At 49.3% G+C, this 16,874-nt stretch overlaps 1 protein-coding gene across 1 annotated transcript in view; it reads right to left on the bottom strand.

Annotated features, from left to right (window-relative positions):
• Positions 1-316: 316 nt before the first annotated feature.
• The window catches only part of LOC147436069 (long-chain-fatty-acid--[acyl-carrier-protein] ligase AEE15, chloroplastic-like), a 96,920-nt gene continuing 80,362 nt past the window's right edge, over positions 317-16,874 (bottom strand). Inside the window, exons 14-18 of the mRNA XM_086488964.1 lie at positions 2,768-2,927; positions 1,708-1,787; positions 1,459-1,568; positions 1,306-1,363; positions 317-600 (exon numbers count right to left, since the gene is read on the bottom strand). Coding sequence (XP_086345090.1) covers positions 499-600; positions 1,306-1,363; positions 1,459-1,568; positions 1,708-1,787; positions 2,768-2,927 — 510 coding nt within the window. The 3' untranslated portion in view covers positions 317-498. The remainder of the gene's footprint in view (positions 601-1,305; positions 1,364-1,458; positions 1,569-1,707; positions 1,788-2,767; positions 2,928-16,874) is intronic.

Consider the following 16,874-nt stretch of genomic DNA (forward strand, 5'->3'; position numbering starts at 1 on the left):
CAAAGATGTAAAATATATTCAAATGTATGTTCTTCACTTCACTACATCTCATGTTCAAATGCCCAATGGTCCTACAGGTTCAAAAGCATCTGGGCTTTCTCACCTACCAACAAGGAGGCTCTTCTTCTTTGGCTCAGTCTCGACAAAGCAGATTGGACTGGCAACAGGGCTAAAAGGTTTTGGCCTAGGGAATGGTTTATGTTCAAGGTGTCATAGGCGGGAAGAAACTATGCTTGTCATATGCCTCTCTCCCTTCCTTTGAGGCATTCGTAGCTGCTCTTTTTTAAATAATTTAACACATTTTCTTCAGAAAAAAGAAAGAAAGCTTAGAAGCCTGCATTCATACCCAATCACCTTTCTCATTATATGAGTACATATATCAAGTTTTTTTTTTTTTTGGTTAAAAGATACAAGTAGGCCTCAATTTGAGAGCACATGTGTATCAATTTTTGCTGAGAAATATTACAGGCTGAAAAGGCTCATGACAATGGTAGGTTGTCAAACTGCCCTTTGAAAAAGATTAGTAATTTGATCCCTGTATCTTTCTACAATAGCATTGCGTCTTAACTTCATCGTTGGAGTTAAAAGACCACTTTCTATCTGCAAAAAACAAAGCAGAAATCAGTAAAAAAGTACTTGACAAGAAGTGAGCATGTAGAGAGAGAATGCTTTTGCGTGCACAGTTTCCTTGGAGTTCCACTACCCAAAGACAAGTACCCCAATACTACACACACACATACACATTTTTTTTTGTTTTTTGTAATGCTATATTGAATTACTAATGGGAAACCTCAAGGTGAGGAAAACCCATCAAAAAAGGTACATAGAGAAACTCGGAAACAGTCAAAGTAGAGCTCATAGTGATGGAATGGGAGCTCATCCAAGTCATCAGCAAAGTTAAGAGATTGCCAAAGAGAAACTTTGAAGAAAGGAAAACAATCAAGCTAATCATGGTGAAACATCAGGAGCTTACGAGATCGCCAAACCGACCATAGAATCCAAAATCGAACGGAAGCAAAGAAAAATGCATACTGCTCAAGGGGGGAAGCACTCCACATAATCAGAAATGTTTGCCAAAGCTTGGAAAACGGGTCTTACACATGCGGAGATGCAGTCAACAAAATCTCGTGCGCACGCACGCTCGTGCACACACACGAAGTGAGGTTAGACAGATTACTCCGATGATTTTATCCAAAGCCTAAGTTCCAGTGGTTTCGCAAGTACTCGTGACAATCAATCACAAATTTCCTTTCAACTTGTGAACTTAAAAGATGACAGTCTAAGAAAGAGAATTAGGGAAGCTACCGTAAAGGGGTCCCAGATGAAGATAAATGGTCCAATAGAGATTGGGCACTTTAACAAGCTGCAAATTGCCAAAACAAAAAAGAGTAATAATGTCACAACAAGAATTAAAACCTATCCTAAAAATATGGAAATTGGCCAAATTCCAACACTTACTACTTCTTCAGCTCAGATCGGATTAGCTTTTCATAGCCACTGGTGGACAAAGACTTTGCTTGTAGCTCTTCCTTATTGGGAACAATTAGAGCTCCTAGCCTCCGCTGATCCTGCGGACAATGCGATCAATGAAAACAGAAAACTGGAGATCATATTTGTACGACCAAGTTAACACAGATATTGATCTCAGGAAGGCTCCCTCATTTGATCCATTTTAAAAATTGGAGAAGTTCGACTCTCATAACATACCTGACCAACAACAATTATTTGTTGAATGTATGTACTCTGCAAAGCAGCTTCCTCTATCTGTGTTGGATCAATATTTTCACCTGAATAGAAGGTGAAAATATAAGCTTTCCCTGCTGAGCCCCAATAAATATTTTATAAAAAGAAAGCTAAAAATATACTAAGCACTGTGCACAAAACACCCCATGAACACGACAGTAAAACCATGTATGCTTATTGATGATTAGAAAGATTCATTGTAGGCAAACATTGTTGATAACCACAATTGACTTACCAAAAGATATCTACCACCCTAGAGAACAGTAACCCCAAAGTATCCCTTGGTGATCTCCAGAAGTGGCAATAAGAGAAGGCAGTACATACCACTCCCTAGCACAATTATAGACATACAATCTAGTATCAGCATATTCAACCTCTTCCTTTATGTGCTTAATGAGGTGGTGTTGGAAAGTGTACAACTTGTTGCTTGTGTCTGTGCTTTTTGAAGGCACGCAGTAGATAGTTATAGACGTTAATATGCATCTTGATTTTGGTCAAGATAGTTCAGAAGGTACTTCAGGAATCAGCCAGATCATAGTACTCCATCATTAGGCCCCGGATCATGCTTGAAAGTTCAGGATTAAGGAATCCAAACCAGATCCGTCTTGGATAAGTTTATCCTCAAAGATATCCGTGAAACACCTACACTGGATGGACCATGTTATGGAAGGCCACCTTTCATAGAACCATGAAGATCACCATCTCTCTCTTCAGCTTCTCTTTCCCTCTCTGCCAGATCTACCCCTACCTTGTTTCCAAAGAGCAGAGGATGTAACCAATGGATGCAAGCATGAAAACATGTTTGTAAATGACAAGAAGCATATATGCCCGGAGAATACACTTGATTTCTTGTACTACTACACACATATGCCTGAAGAATCCCCCAGCCTGCCCCAACTAATGACATAAAGGAAAGGAGTACAAATAAACAAATATATTACTACCATGAAGCACAAATAGAAATCATTTAAAAGCAGTCACATACAACAAAAGAAATAGACAATTCCTCTTAACCACTCATAACCTGTTGAGAGAACAATGGTGTCCTTGGCTCGACCATCTAACACCAAAGTTTCACTACATGCACGTGCTGGTCCAAAATCAATCTTTGGTGCAATCCAGCCAAGGTCTCCAGTATCAAGCCATCCATGCTTGTCCAAGACAGCAGCTGTACCCAAAGAATTCTGCAAAACAAATCAAACAATTGCTTTCTGACAGTGCATGGATGTGCACACACACGTGCATGCGCACACACATAACACACAAGCAAACTCTCTCTCTCTCTCTCTCATTTGTACACAGCTTATGGGACACCACCAGGGACAGGTATGCCAGGCTTGCTCTCGAGTCATCCAGACAGCTGGCATTACAGGGAGATACATCATGTTGGTATGCACAGATGAGCTCATGGTTTCAGAGGCATGGTTTCAGCATGGACAGGCTGCCCCCTTTCCAGTATTCTCTTGATGCACCATCCTTGGCTCTTACGCGGATGGAGACTACTAGACTCATTCGGCAGGATCTTATCCAGCTTGATAGCAAGAGGACATGGATAGAACCATCACGGGCGTTGGGTACGAAGAGGGTTTTCTATAGAGAACATCTTCTTCAACTCACGACAGACGGATTTGTCACACGGCCCAGTTACATGGACACACATCTATCTCATAGGTTACGATGTGCTATTGGCCAGATTCGCACATCTTCACACCAGCTTGGGATTGAGACAGGTAGATTCAGAGGCATACCAGCAGACAGTAGGATATGTCAGTTATGCCATGCAGAGCCAGAGACAGAGTTTCACTACATATGTCGCTCCACAGTCTACTATGAGATACGGGGACGCTTTCATTGTCTATTCAGAGATGGTTTTGACTCGTTAGACAGAGTCATGAGATATCAGGATCAAAGATGTCTCGGATTATTCCTACTTGAGATTCAGAGACATAGAGACGCTCTATTGAATGGGCAAAGACAGAGACAGTCCCAGAGACGCATCTCAGATTTCTTCAGTCTGAGTACCACAGAGTCAGAGAGGACACCACCACCAGAGAGCTCGGTTCCCACCCATACACACATCAGCGGTACTCTCATTGATCGAGCTATTGAGTTAGGGAGATCGAGACGACCGCGACTGAGGAGGGGGGCCACGCAGCACCAACGGAGATTGCGGCAGAGGATCCACAGGATTCTAGCACGACACCCAGAATGTCGGTCGGGATAGGCTTCATGCTACTGCTATATTGTATCATGGTGACACTTATCCCCACTTTGTACCTTTATGGCATGATACCATTGCTCAGCCTACCAGCCACCCATAGGAGTCGGTAGCACTCCTATCATTTCTTTGTTTGTAGTTTTCTTGTTTGTACCCAGACTTGGTACTAGACTCATCATTGTAATCAGTTGGTCTCATAGGTCATTTTGGCCTCTTGTAGACGTTAATATATCATTTCATTTCATTTCATTTCTCTCTCTCTCTCTCTCTCTCTCTCTCTCTCTCTCTCTCTCTCTCTCTCAGATCTGTTCATGTCAATGCGTAGAGCTTGTTGACTTTGCCTTCTGTCGCATATCCAAATTCTCAACCGTTGAAGAGATTTTTAAAGGTCTTCTGGAAAACTTCCCTTCAATTCCCGCACCGGATTTCAGCTTTTCTCACCTGCCACCACTGAGAGGTGTTATCTCTATCAGATTCTCCACAAGAATCCATGTGTGATCGAGGATCCTTTATGGCTTATGCCCTGTAAGATAGAGCGATAAAAACGGAGTGCGCCCGATGAGCGATGAAGGATGGGAGTAGCTAATAAGTCCGGGTTCGGTACACGAAGATTCTTCAATAACAATTTCTAAGTCTGGGATCAGGACACAGATTCTTCAATAACAATTTTTCAAAATTGTGCCCAAGTGCCCTGTTTGCTTTTTGATAGGATCAATATGCTTTGAGAAAAGCACACGCCTGATGCTCTAATACCACTGCAACAAACTTGGACACCCCAAGTCTAGAATTTGTCGCGAAACGAGACAGATTTACTTAAAACACTTCACAAAATTAAGTCACAATTCAATTGAGTCGACATGACCCCACGTAGTTCCATGCCCAGAGAGATCGGCCCCAAAGACTGACGCCCCTTTCGTATTTCTTTTATATTAATGCTTGAGCAAAGTACAATACCCGAGGGGTCCTCTGCTCTTAGACTCTACGTCTAGATGCCCTGAAGAGTGAGGCCCTTGGGTCCTTTTTATTCTCACAAGGGATGCCAAAAGCAGAGCCCCAAAAGCAATAAACTCAAATTCAAGTAGTCCAAAAGCTACTGGTCCCAAAAGCTAGCAGAAAAAGCATTGGCGCTTTTTGTGGAATTCCGTACAGCCACGTCAGCGGCCTGTCAACGCGTTTTACGAGCTTCCATACAACCAGCTGTTAGCCGTCAGCGCAAATCTGGGACTATCCGTACTGGTCTGCTGCGTTTTTGTTCGGGTAGACTGTCACGTCATCATTTTGTGACATAAAACATCTTCCTTGTTTTTCATACTCGATTTGTTCTTCAAGACTTAACTAGCCTCCTACAATTCCTAGAGAAAATTTTTTCATTAGATGTCAAACTTAGGGGTTTCCTGAGTTTTAGCCTTTCCTTTATTATCACTAATAGGTGAAGAGTAGTAGGCATTGAGCACTAATCCCGAGAACACACCATGAATCACTTTCGCTACACATAACAGATCGATGGCAGCCTTGGTGTTGTTCTGGGTGAGGGTGGTGCATCGTCTGATCGTGTACACACCCCCACTCTCAAATTGATTCTTCACCTCCCTCTCATTAAGAATCCCTCTCGATTCACCTCTCTCCCTACTCTACATGGAAGAGGCATATAGGAAACAACATTTTTCATTGGACTACAAGGACACTGTTTTTTTTAATTGATCGAGCAGGTCCTATGGCAGTTGGATGCATTAGGAGGATAGAGCATCCACAATAGAGACAACAGACAACGTCTCAGGAGAGGCAAGAGAGATCATTAGGATTGAGGAGGACAGAGACTGAGAGAGCCACAGAAGAGAAGCAAAGAAGAGGAGAGCAACGCAGACAGAGGTGCCTCCAATCAGACATATATATAGGCGTAGGGATCTACCACAGGATCCACCACTTGCTCTTCATCGGCAGAGATACCACTTGCTTATCTTGAGCCCACTAGGGTTCCTGGAGATTTTGCTCTACCTTCATATAGTTTTGACAAAGATGATGTTTCTCTTGCCATGCTCGTGACATAGTAAGAGGAGAGCTTTCCCCCTCTTGGACCCGAGAAGAATGTATATGTTAGGAGATCTGAGAGACTTTCTTTGAAAACCAAGAAATAGTCGGGGGCATTTATTGTATAATTTATGAACACTTTTTGGAATCACAACTCTGGTGTGGTTGGCTTTATACATTTATCTTGAGATTGTGCCATTCAACTGTTTATTTTTTAGAAGATTTTTCGTGTGGAGAGAGAGAGAGAGAGAGAGAGAGTTAACACATGACCTCCTCTAGGAAGAGCCTACCACTCTAACAGGCTGCCAATGGGCAGTAAACTCCTGATCAAGCAAAACCTGTAACTATGTAATTTTTGTAAATAATTGATTTTACTAGAAAATAATTATTTAAATAGTTGTGTGCACACCAAAATAGAATTAGTAGTTCTAGGGCCTTAGGTAGCCTAAACGTGGACTAGAGCACCTCAGGGAGACCCTAGCAGAAAAAAACCCTAAAGCCCTAGTGATTGGGAAATTGGGCCTTCAAAAGGAGTAGACAATGTGAACACCAACAATAATTCACGCTGCAAGCTGAGGAATTTGAGGTTCGCTCGCTATTGCTGCTCGCCCCCCCCTTGCTGCGCCATCGGTACCCTCCCCCCCCCCCTCTGCCCCTACACTGTCCCCCCACCCCCTTCAGCCCCTGCGCGTTGCCCCTCAGCCCACCCGCTGCCCCCCCTGTCTGCACGCTGCCCCAAAGGCTGCCCGCAGCCCGCTGCTCTCCTCTCGCTTTGCCTTCCCCACTCCATCCCCCCGCTCGCTGCTGCTTGTGCACCCGCACATTACACGGCTGCCCTCTTCGCCCTCGCCGTCCCCCCATCCCCGCCCCCTCCCCCTCCCCCCCTATCCTCTTCGCTCCCGAAGGCCCTCTGCACCTAGCTCGGCAGCACTTTCTCTTCGGAAAAGTGCCTGGTTGACTTGTTTGCAGGTTTTTTCTTCACCGCCCGCTTCTTCGACTCAGCAGTAGACACAGATGGAGGCTCCAGCTTCACCACAGAGGGACTCGCCTGAAGCCCCCTCGCCCGACCCCGTTGAGCCCACCATTCGACTTGCTCTTTCGCTGACAGAGCAAGCGAGCCTTGCCGCAGAGGTAGAACGCTTGCAGGCGACTTCTGTCATCTGGAAGGTTCTCGGCACTCGTCCTAGCAGAGGAGAGCTGCGAGACCTTCTCCAGGCCCGCCTCCTCGCAGAGGTGGGCAAGATCTTGGATGTCCAGATTCTCGGACGGGGGTACTACCAGATTGAGTTCGAGACTTCCGAGATGGCCTCCAAGGTCATAGCTATGAGTCCATTGGCCATCCGAGCATCACGCGCCCACTTTCGACAGTGGCGACATGGTTTTGACCCGACTTCGGATGTGCTAGTAGAGGAGGCGGACATCCCCATCTCAGTCTGCTTTCCGGGTTTACGGAGGGAGTACCTTCCACTTCTCTGGAGGATTGGCTCCGCCATCGGGACTGTCCTGGAGACACCTCGTACGACAGCATCAGTAGCTGCCAAGGCGGCTGGCATCCCTTCAGTTCGAGTTTTGGTCAAAGATACCCACACGCTCCTGAAGGTCATCCTTCTGCCTCGGGTGAGTGGGGGTTGGTTTAGATAGAGTGTGGAGAACTCGGGTCTCCCGAACCAGTGCTTCATTTGCAGACAGATGGGCCACCTAGCAAAGGCCTGTCCACAGAGGAGACCACGACCCGCACCTCAGCCTCAGCCTCAGCCTCAGCCTCAGCCTCAGCCTCAGCCTCAGCCTCAGCCTCAGCCTCAGCCCCAGCCTGCCAAGGCTGGGCCGCAGCCACAGCCAGCGACACAGCGCACAGATTCAGCGCCACCCTCCGAGCCTGGGGCTCCAGCGGAGGAGGGGTGGCAGCAGGCCCGTGGCCGTCGACGCCAGGGGCCACAGCGACAGCCTAGCACTCAGAGTGGCCCTCAGGTGCCTACTCAACAGCAGTGGGTTCCCACGGGGAACCACTTTGGTCCTCTTGAGCAGGAGGAGCCCCCTACGCCAGCCTCCACCTCCGCTTCACCCTCGCCAACCGCTCCGCCTTCCGATCTCCCCTCCTCCTCCTTATCCCCTCCCCCGCCCTCTGCTCCCGCCCACTCCCCACCTCGCCCCCCCCTTGTCTCTGTCGCCCCACCCCGCTTCTCTTCTCCCCCGCCCCCCCCAAGCCCCTTCTCCCCCTCCTCCTGCTTCAGTACCTCAGTCGGCTCAGGAGACTGTTCCCTCGCCGGCGGCTAGGAGATCTCTTGGCAGCGCCTTTGCCACGAGTCGCCTAGCGAGAGAGGGTCAGCCCTTCATGCGGCCCCCTCTGCAGATTCAGACATCTTCTCTTGCAGCTATCCCTCGTGGTTTGACGAGCATTGACCTCCGATGCCGCTGGGATTTCTTCGATTACGGGTTCACTCGCTTTATCGGCGATTCCGCAGCAGACCACGAGGCAGCCTGCTTCAGAGTCCACGCTTTGTTCCTCGCCGCTAGGGGGACAGAGGCCTTGGACTCGGCAGTTGGTTTCTCCTTCCCCCTCTGTGGTAGGACTGAGACAGAGTGGTCCCTCGACTCAGTGGTGGGATGGTTGCATACACAGGTTCTCGAGTTCTCTCACCACATGGGAGAACTTGGCGTTACAGATTTGCTGCAGACTTTGTGGCCACTGGCCAAGTTTGCGGTGACACCCCCAGACTCAACAGGATGTAGACACATTGTGGTGTACTTTTTTGCTCACACGCAGTGTTTGCCTTGCTATGTATACATTCATGAGGACTCCTGGACAGAGGAGGTTGCTTTACGCACGGCTCGCTCTACTTGGGCTTGGACCAGGCACTCACTGCAGTCTCGCCTATCTAGAGGACGCTTGGATGCGGATTACTCCCCATCCAAGCCAGCCTCGAAGATAGCTCGTCTTGCTGCTGCGACAGCATCTGTTCTCTCTCGCTCCCCATGAGGATCGTCTCGTGGAACGTGCAGGGACTAGGTGGGCCCCAGTTTCAGCGACAGCGGGGTCGATTGCGTCAGGAGCTTCAGCGTTGCCTTGTGGGAGGAGAGATTGATCTCCTTATGCTTTAGGAGCACCATTTGTCTAAGAGCCGCATTCGGCGATGTGGTCAGATTTTGCGTGGACGTTATGATACCTTTTGGTCAGCTGCTTTTGGACCTGGAGGCATCCAGGGAGGGGTATGTATGACTATTGCGGACTCATTGCAGCAGGCCATTGTGGGTAGAGGGATTATTGTGCCAGGCAGGGCTCAGTGGATTACTATGCAGGTTCAAGGTGGCCTTGTGGGTTTCCTGAACATCTATGCGCCCAATGTGGCGAGTGCTCGTGCAGAGTTTTGGTCACAGATTGTTGAGTCTTTGCCACAGGTTGACCAGTGGTGTGTAGGAGGGGACTTCAACATGTTGGAGGACCCTTCTGACAGGATCGGAGGCAGCCATGCTACTGTGCATGGAGTCGAGTTAGCAGCTTGGGAGAGGTTGTGTATGACTTTGAGGGTCTCGGATACATGGCAGCATTCTGGCTTTGTGAGGCCTCCAAAGAGTCTTGCCTTCTCTAGATCGGACCGCAGAGTGGGAGGAGTGAATCTATCGCACATAGATCGCTTCTACACTAGTGACCACTTCAGTGACTTGGGGGGATCAGTGGGCATCCTGGCAGGGACATCCTTCTCGGACCATGCACCAGTGATCCTCACAGTGGCAGACAGGCAGAGGAGTGGGAGCACGATGCTTCGCATCCCAGAGCGGGTCTTGTTGGACTCAACACTCAGAGAGAGGGTCGAGGCTCTATGGACAGAGGGCATGGACATCCAGGCTCCACCTGCAGACAGAGTGGCCTCAGGCCTAGCTCAGCTTAGCCACTTCTTTCTCCAGGAGTCTCTGGCTCGACGGGCTGCAGCGAGAGAGGAGGAGGAGCGTCTCAGACGAGGCATTGCTTCACTACAGAGGATGCAGGAGCAGCATCCAGACAGTCCATGGTTGGAGGAGCAGTTACAGCAGGCTCGACAAGAGCTTGCATGCACAGAGGAGAGGCGCCATGAGTTTGCCTTTCACCGACAGGCATCTCAGTGGACTCAGGTGGGTGACAGAGTGACATGTGCTTTTTTTGAGACAGTGGGACCTCGGCACTCGCATGCCAAGGTCAATCAGTTGAGGAGACCCGATGGGTCAGTTGTTTGTGAGCCAGAGGATATGCGTGCAGTTGCTACTGACTTTTACCGTGAGCTACTGTCGGCTGAGCCCGAGTCAGAGAGACAGGATGCTTGCAGGGAGCAGGTTTGGGCACAGATGCCTTGTCTTGTGACTGAGGAGATGCGCCAGAGGCTAGAGATACCTCTTCAGCTTGAGGAGCTGCACACGGCTCTTAGGGCCCTCCCTCGTGGTCGCTGTCCAGGTGAGGATGGGCTGACTCCCAGCTTCTGCTTGGAGTACTGGGACCTGCTTGGCCCAGATCTATGTAGTGCCTTTCAGTACATTCTGCACACAGGAGTGATGCCGGATAGCATGAGTGAGGGCATGATTTACCTCATTCCAAAGGAGGGTGGCTCCTTGGATGAGATTCGACAGTGGTGCCCCATCACCATTCTCAACTCAGCCTACAAAATTCTTGCCAAGGCTCTGAGTTTGAGGATTCAGCCACTTTTGGAGAGCCTTATACATGGGACTCAGACAGGTTTTGTCAAGGAACGCAGTATCCTTGACAACATCTTCACTTTTTGGGAGGCTTCTGCCCTTGCACGGCTCCGTGGGGAGGACCTTGTGATTCTTCTTCTCGATTTTGAGAAGGCATACGACAGAGTTGATTGGGACTTTCTAGAGGGCACGCTACGCAGAATGGGCTTCTCAGATGCTTGGATCAGAGGGGTGTCAGCTTTGTACAGACAGGCTCACAGTCAGGTGCTGTTGGCAGGAGGTAGAGAAGTGAGCGCTTCATGCTCACACGTTCGGTCAGATAGGGCTGTCCTCTTGCCCCTTTTCTCTTTCTGTTCTATGTGGAGGCGATGAGCAGATTTTTGGTGTCACAGCAGGTTGGTTTGAGAGGCTTAGCACTCCCTATACGGGGAGATGAGCTTCTCGACCCTGAGTTTGCCGACGACTCAGCCTTGTACTTAGAGGGCTAGGAGGCCAATCTACATAGATGTGAGCAGGCTTTGGAGACCTTCTGCTGTGCATCGGGCGCATTGATCAACTGGAGAAAGACAGTGGCTTTCTCGGTTGGCAGTGCTCCTGTGCCAGATTGGATGCTAGGAGAGGGTTTCAGGTGGATTCCTCCAGGGACTGCAGTTCGGTACTTGGGTTGTCAGGTTGGTCTAGACTTGTCCCCCGAGCAGCAGATTGCTCCTCTTCTCCTGTCCATCAGGAGAAAACTGTTACATTGGAGCTCAGCCCGACTTTCGCTGGCTGGTAGAGTAGTAGTTGCCAACCAGGTGTTGTTGGCGACTATGTGGTACATCACTTCTTGTTGGATCTTCTCGAGTTCTTGTATCAGCCAGGTAGAGAGGCTGATCAGGAACTTCCTTTGGTCAGTTCGTGATACTCAGATTGCCCGAGCCAAGGTGGCTTGGTCGGTCATCACACTTCCTTGTTCTCAGGGAGGGCTTGGGATCATTGATCCTGCACAGTAGAGCAGAGCCCTTCTTAGGAAGTTTGTCGTCAGAGGACTTCTTCCAGGCGAGGAGCCCTGGAAGGAATTCTTGTTGCAGAGGCTTCGTGCCAGGGTGCCTCAGTCAGGAGGCCCTTGGCAACCTTCGACCAGATGGATCTTTTCAGAGCTACGCCGAGTTGGTTTGAGCAGGAGACTGGAGGACAGATTCGCTGTGAGTTTGCTTCGATCTTGGGAGCTCTTACGGCGTGGCCTAGAGCAGTGACATCCGACGTGCATGGAGGAGCGCCTATGGCAGCCCCTCGTCTGGAACCCCATGGTTAGCACTCAGAGAGGCCACTTGGTTGGGAGTCGGCCTCATGTTTCTTGGGGTCCCATGGCGGCAGGTCCAGCGCGCTCTCTAGGTGACTGGCTAGAGTTCACAGGTTTGTCAGAGGAGGTGCAAGCTGTCCAACTGCAGGCCATGAGAGGGGTGCAGAGCATGTGTCAGGACATCTCAGAGTCAGTTCCAGCTGAGTGGCTCACGCCTCTCGAGCCAGTAGCACCCCGGTGGATGGGAGCCTTCACACGACTGGAGGCTCTCATTTGACCCGCAGGTAGCAGAGTGCTGTTTCCAGAGGATCCGAGTTGTGGGCATCTGTGGGAGGACTTGCGTCATAGACCCTGACCCAGCAACTCTTGAGACTGGACACTGGAGGCTATGGGCTTGGGAGTGTTGTCCACTGGCACGAGTACAGTGGGATCCTGGTGAGTGGCTATGGAGGGACCCCTTCTCTTCTGCCGACCGCCCAGGAGTCCCCTTCTTTCAGTACACTGTTCAGCTTGGACGTCACATACTTGCAGCACAGAGAGAGGCCTGCCCCGCTGCAGCACGTCATTGGCAGGAGGAGGGCCTCACAGTCGAGTTCTTGGCAGAGGCCGTGGGACTCCAGACAGCCGAGGCGAGTCACCTTGTTCCAGTGGCTGGTTGCACACAGAGCCACATCAGTAGGGAGTTGGCTGGTGCATAGTGGTCTCTCGGCCGCATGTGCAGCCTGTGACCAGTTGGTGGAGAGTCAGCGCCACTGTCTTTGGGACTGTCCCTCGGCCCAGCAGGTGTGGCTACGTGTTCTTCGGCTGATGCCTGCCCTTTCCACGGCTCGACAGTACACTTGGGGGGCAGCGGCTTGGTCCACCCTCACGGGCCCAACACTTCAGTTTGAGCTATCTTCCACCAGCAGGATGATAGTGTTACAGGGGGGGCCACCTACACTCCAGCCTGCTACAGAGATTACTCCACAGGAGTTGTGCAGTGAGAGAGAGGAGTGTTGGTAGCGGAGCTCATCAGCGGCCTAGCTCTCTGGTTCATCTGGCGGACCCGCTGTTTCCGCATCTTTGAGGCTCGTCCTGTGCCACCAGCAGAGACTGTTCGTGACTTTTGGCTAGAGCTGATCCATACTCTCAGAGGACAGCTTGAGGGACTACAGGGCAGCTCCGACCGCATGCGGGAGCGCCGCGAGGCTTTTCTTCGACTCTGGCGCCCTAGGTCTTTCTACACCATAGTCCAGGGGGTGCTCAGATGGCACTACTGTCCACCTGTGTGGCTCTCCCCTCCTCCCATCTCTTGATTTAGCCTCATTGTATATATGCTGTTTTTTCATTGGGAGAGTCTCCCCATCATGCTTGTTGTAGCCCTCTCTTGCAGAGGTGGATGTAGCCCTATGGGCAGTTTTCATTAACTAATAGAAGGATCTTTTTCTCGGAAAAAAAAAAAAAGGAGTAGACAATAGCCTCAGATTTTAGGCTCAAAAAATTACGTGCATCAGTGCGAGCACAGGAATAAGATGGGGTCCTCAGAATAGTGATCCTAAGGCAAGGATTATTTTTAATAAGGCCTTAGGATAAGCTAATTAAATTAGTTGTGCCCAGGCCAAATGGCCGGACAAGTGCGAACATGTGATGCAGGAGCAGTGCTGGTACGACAATGTGCCGGTTGTTTTCCTAAATAGCATTCATGTGACCAGTTGTGAGTTAATTGCACAGTTTAATAATGGCCTAGTGAACTTTTAAAGCTAAAAGCTGAATGGTTTTTAAGTTATAAAGTAAGTGTGCCACTTGGCACACTTACCCATGCAAACTCTCTCTCTCTCTCTCTCTCTCTCTCTCTCTCTCTCTCTCTCTCTCTCTCTCTCTCTCTCTCTCTTCTAGATGGCTATATGAGAGCCTCACGCCTCTCACTTAAGAGGTTGGCAGTGCACCCCCCTCCCCTATTGAGAGCGTGCTCTATGCACTAGAGCTCTCCATTGAAGCTTGAGGATCAGCCCTTGTGGTGTATGTGGAGACTTTGAGCTCCCATCACCTAGAACAAGGTTTCTCTTGATCAGAGGCTGCTGTGGAGGAAGATTGGTCGTGAAAAGTGGAAGGAAACTCCTCCTCTCGCGGTTAGCTGCTGTAAATTCTTTGTTTTCAGCCCCTAAACACCTCTATTAGCGTGACTTTCAGCAGGGCATTCATAGAATCTCATCCTTCTCTACCTACCCTACGCATACACCAAGTTTGATGCAATTCCATCGCAAAAAAGGCCTCCATTTCGGCATTGGAACATGCACATGTAACAATTTCAGGTTATGTGCAGAAAAATACAGCAAGCATATGTGTCCGTGTTTCGCATGTTTCTTCCTTGTGTTTATCTAGAATGACTAAGTATGAAGGTGACCAATTAGCGGAAGATATAGTCTCTTTTTTGAGAGCTTCCAAGGAGGTTTGTGGAAGATAGACTCTTGCTTACGAGAGCTTCTAAAAATCCCACAGAAGAGGGGAAGAATCCTCTTAGCAGTTAGAGAGTAGTTCCCTCACTCTCTTAGTCAGAAGCAGAAAAAGAACAAGAAAGAATGGAGGACAGGCATTTGCCCTGTTCCTGTGCTTGTAAAGATTCTCCCTTAGTAATAAAGATATTTGCTTTATTGTGGGGGGGGGGGGGGGGACCCGCCCATTTTCTGGTCCCCAATGATGTGTCTCTCTCTCTCTCTCTCTCTCTCTCTCTCTCTCTCTCTCTCTCTCTCTCTCTCTCTCTCTCTCTCTCCTCAATTCTCTTGATTATATGAATTGCATTTAAAAGTTAGTTTACGCTTCCGCCTTTTGTGACAAACCTCACCATGAAACTTCATTCGGATGTGGCGTCCATGGTGGCCAGTCTCTACAATGCTAAAGTCGAGATTATTTTGTTGAGCAACAATTGGGTCTCCTAAGTCAGGATCGAAGTACACCCACCATTCATGATGAGAAGGTAAAAGAGTCTGTCCCCTGATTAGGGCGTGCCAGCCAAATGGAATAGCCTCGTCAATCTCTCTCGTACGGGTAGCAACCCCTCTGCGGATCTTGTAGGTAGCTCCAATCACCTGTGCCCCAACCAAGGAAGCTTCTCCATCATCCCATCTAGCCTAGTTAATATGTGTCTTCTCGCCTAACTGACGGCCTTTTGAATCTCTCACATATGCATTCCATACAAGGGGCTACCTCGCTACCTCCTCAATACATGAAGGCGGGTAGCGAATCAAAGCAAGACATAATTCCTTCCAAATCCGTAGCAAGCAACACATAAATGATGACAAATGAGTCGCATCCAAGGGTGCATCTATAAAGATGAATCTGATGGTCGAGCGCCAAACACCTGTAGTATCTAGAGAGCCAGAACTACAAGATGTATGTGCAAGCATGGTGTAAAAACTATTTCCAAGGCTCACCCCTGAAAACGATCCGCAAACTATGAACTTTGCAAGCAATGCCTTCCTTCGCATCTCTTGACCACGAGTCCATTGGGACACGGTCATTTTTCCTATAGAGGAGGGAGGACTACCCCACAAGAAGTTGCGTACAAGGCGCTTCAAACGCGCCATGATGCCTGAGTGAAGAGTCATGCAAGATATGGTGAACCAAGCCGTCACAAGACAAATGTCACGTGCAAATCTAACCCTACGTGCATGTGGACAAGATGCAACTCCTTCTAGGGTTTAGCTCAGCCTAGAAAGTGTTCTAGCACCCTTGCGAGTGTTAGATTTACACCATTCTGCTGCTTCATAGGTCTAGGACATGCATGTATGGCTAGTGCCTCCAGGCTGGCCACCCTTTGCATATGCATTTAGACTGCATTGTCTGGCCGCCCACTTTGTCCGGGCACCCTCATATTTCATTTATTTCTTGTTGGGTCGTGGGGGATTTTTCCAGGCTTTGCCCTGCCTCCCCTTGGGCACCTATTTATGGGGCAACCCCCTTACCCACTTCCATCATCTGGTTATTGTGTATTGGGTCTTCTGCTCATGGTAGTCATGGGAGGCTGATCGCCCCCTCTTCACCATCTCTAGCATTTGTGTTCTCTCTCTCTCTCTCTCTCTCTCTCTCTCTCTCTCTCTCTCTCTCTCTCTCTCTCTCTCTCTCTCATGCTTCCGCACACAAGCACTCTCACATGGTATTAGAGCTTCAGGCTCTCCATCTCCGAGGCGCATTTCAGCATGAGGTTCCTCTTCCCAAGATGATTTCGGCCAGCGTTTTTACATCAGCCAGCGATCAGCATTCTGCCAGGCAAGCGAAGATTCCTGTAGGGTTTCTATAGCAGGAATCCCCATTTCCACCTGCGTTTTTGCTTCCTCCATTGGCGATCGCCTGTTGGCTGCCAACGCCAGCCATTTCTAGACATTTCTGTCGCGAAAACCCCTCCAAATCACTTGCGTTTTTTGCTGCCCCTAACGTTTTTGGGGAGCACCTGCGTTTTTGGTGGAAAACCTTGCGTTTTTGGTGGAAAACCTTGCGTTTTCAGCAGAGGGGGGCAGCGCCAGCATCAGCCACTCAAATCTTTGCCCCACCGGCTCAGCATCCGGTGCCTTGCCGGCGAGAATCCTCTTTAGATCTACTGTTTTCAGCCATATACACTTGCTGTTTTTTCTTTGTTTTCAGCCCACCTCAGGTTGTGACATTGATTCCCCACCCTCCCTACACCCCTGCACTGCTCCGGACATCGCCGGGAGCGTACGAGCACACTGAAAATTGCTGGACAGCAACGTTTTCATCACCTTGCAGTTGCGTTTTTGGGTGGACAGCAGACACATGGCTTGTGTTTTTCACAGAGAATGAAGTTACCTCCTGAGAGAACACCCCTTGGAGGTGGTCCGTGCGGTTTCTCAGTGACTACTGCAATACACGGTATTCGACATCGGCTTGATCATCTACGAGCATACGATCCTTGGGAGATCCATTCATTCCAGCCATCATTCGGCGGTT

Source organism: Adiantum capillus-veneris, chromosome 18 (genome assembly GCF_014529385.1).
Source record: "Adiantum capillus-veneris isolate H3 chromosome 18, ASM1452938v2, whole genome shotgun sequence".
In the NCBI taxonomy this organism is placed as follows: domain Eukaryota; kingdom Viridiplantae; phylum Streptophyta; class Polypodiopsida; order Polypodiales; family Pteridaceae; genus Adiantum; species Adiantum capillus-veneris.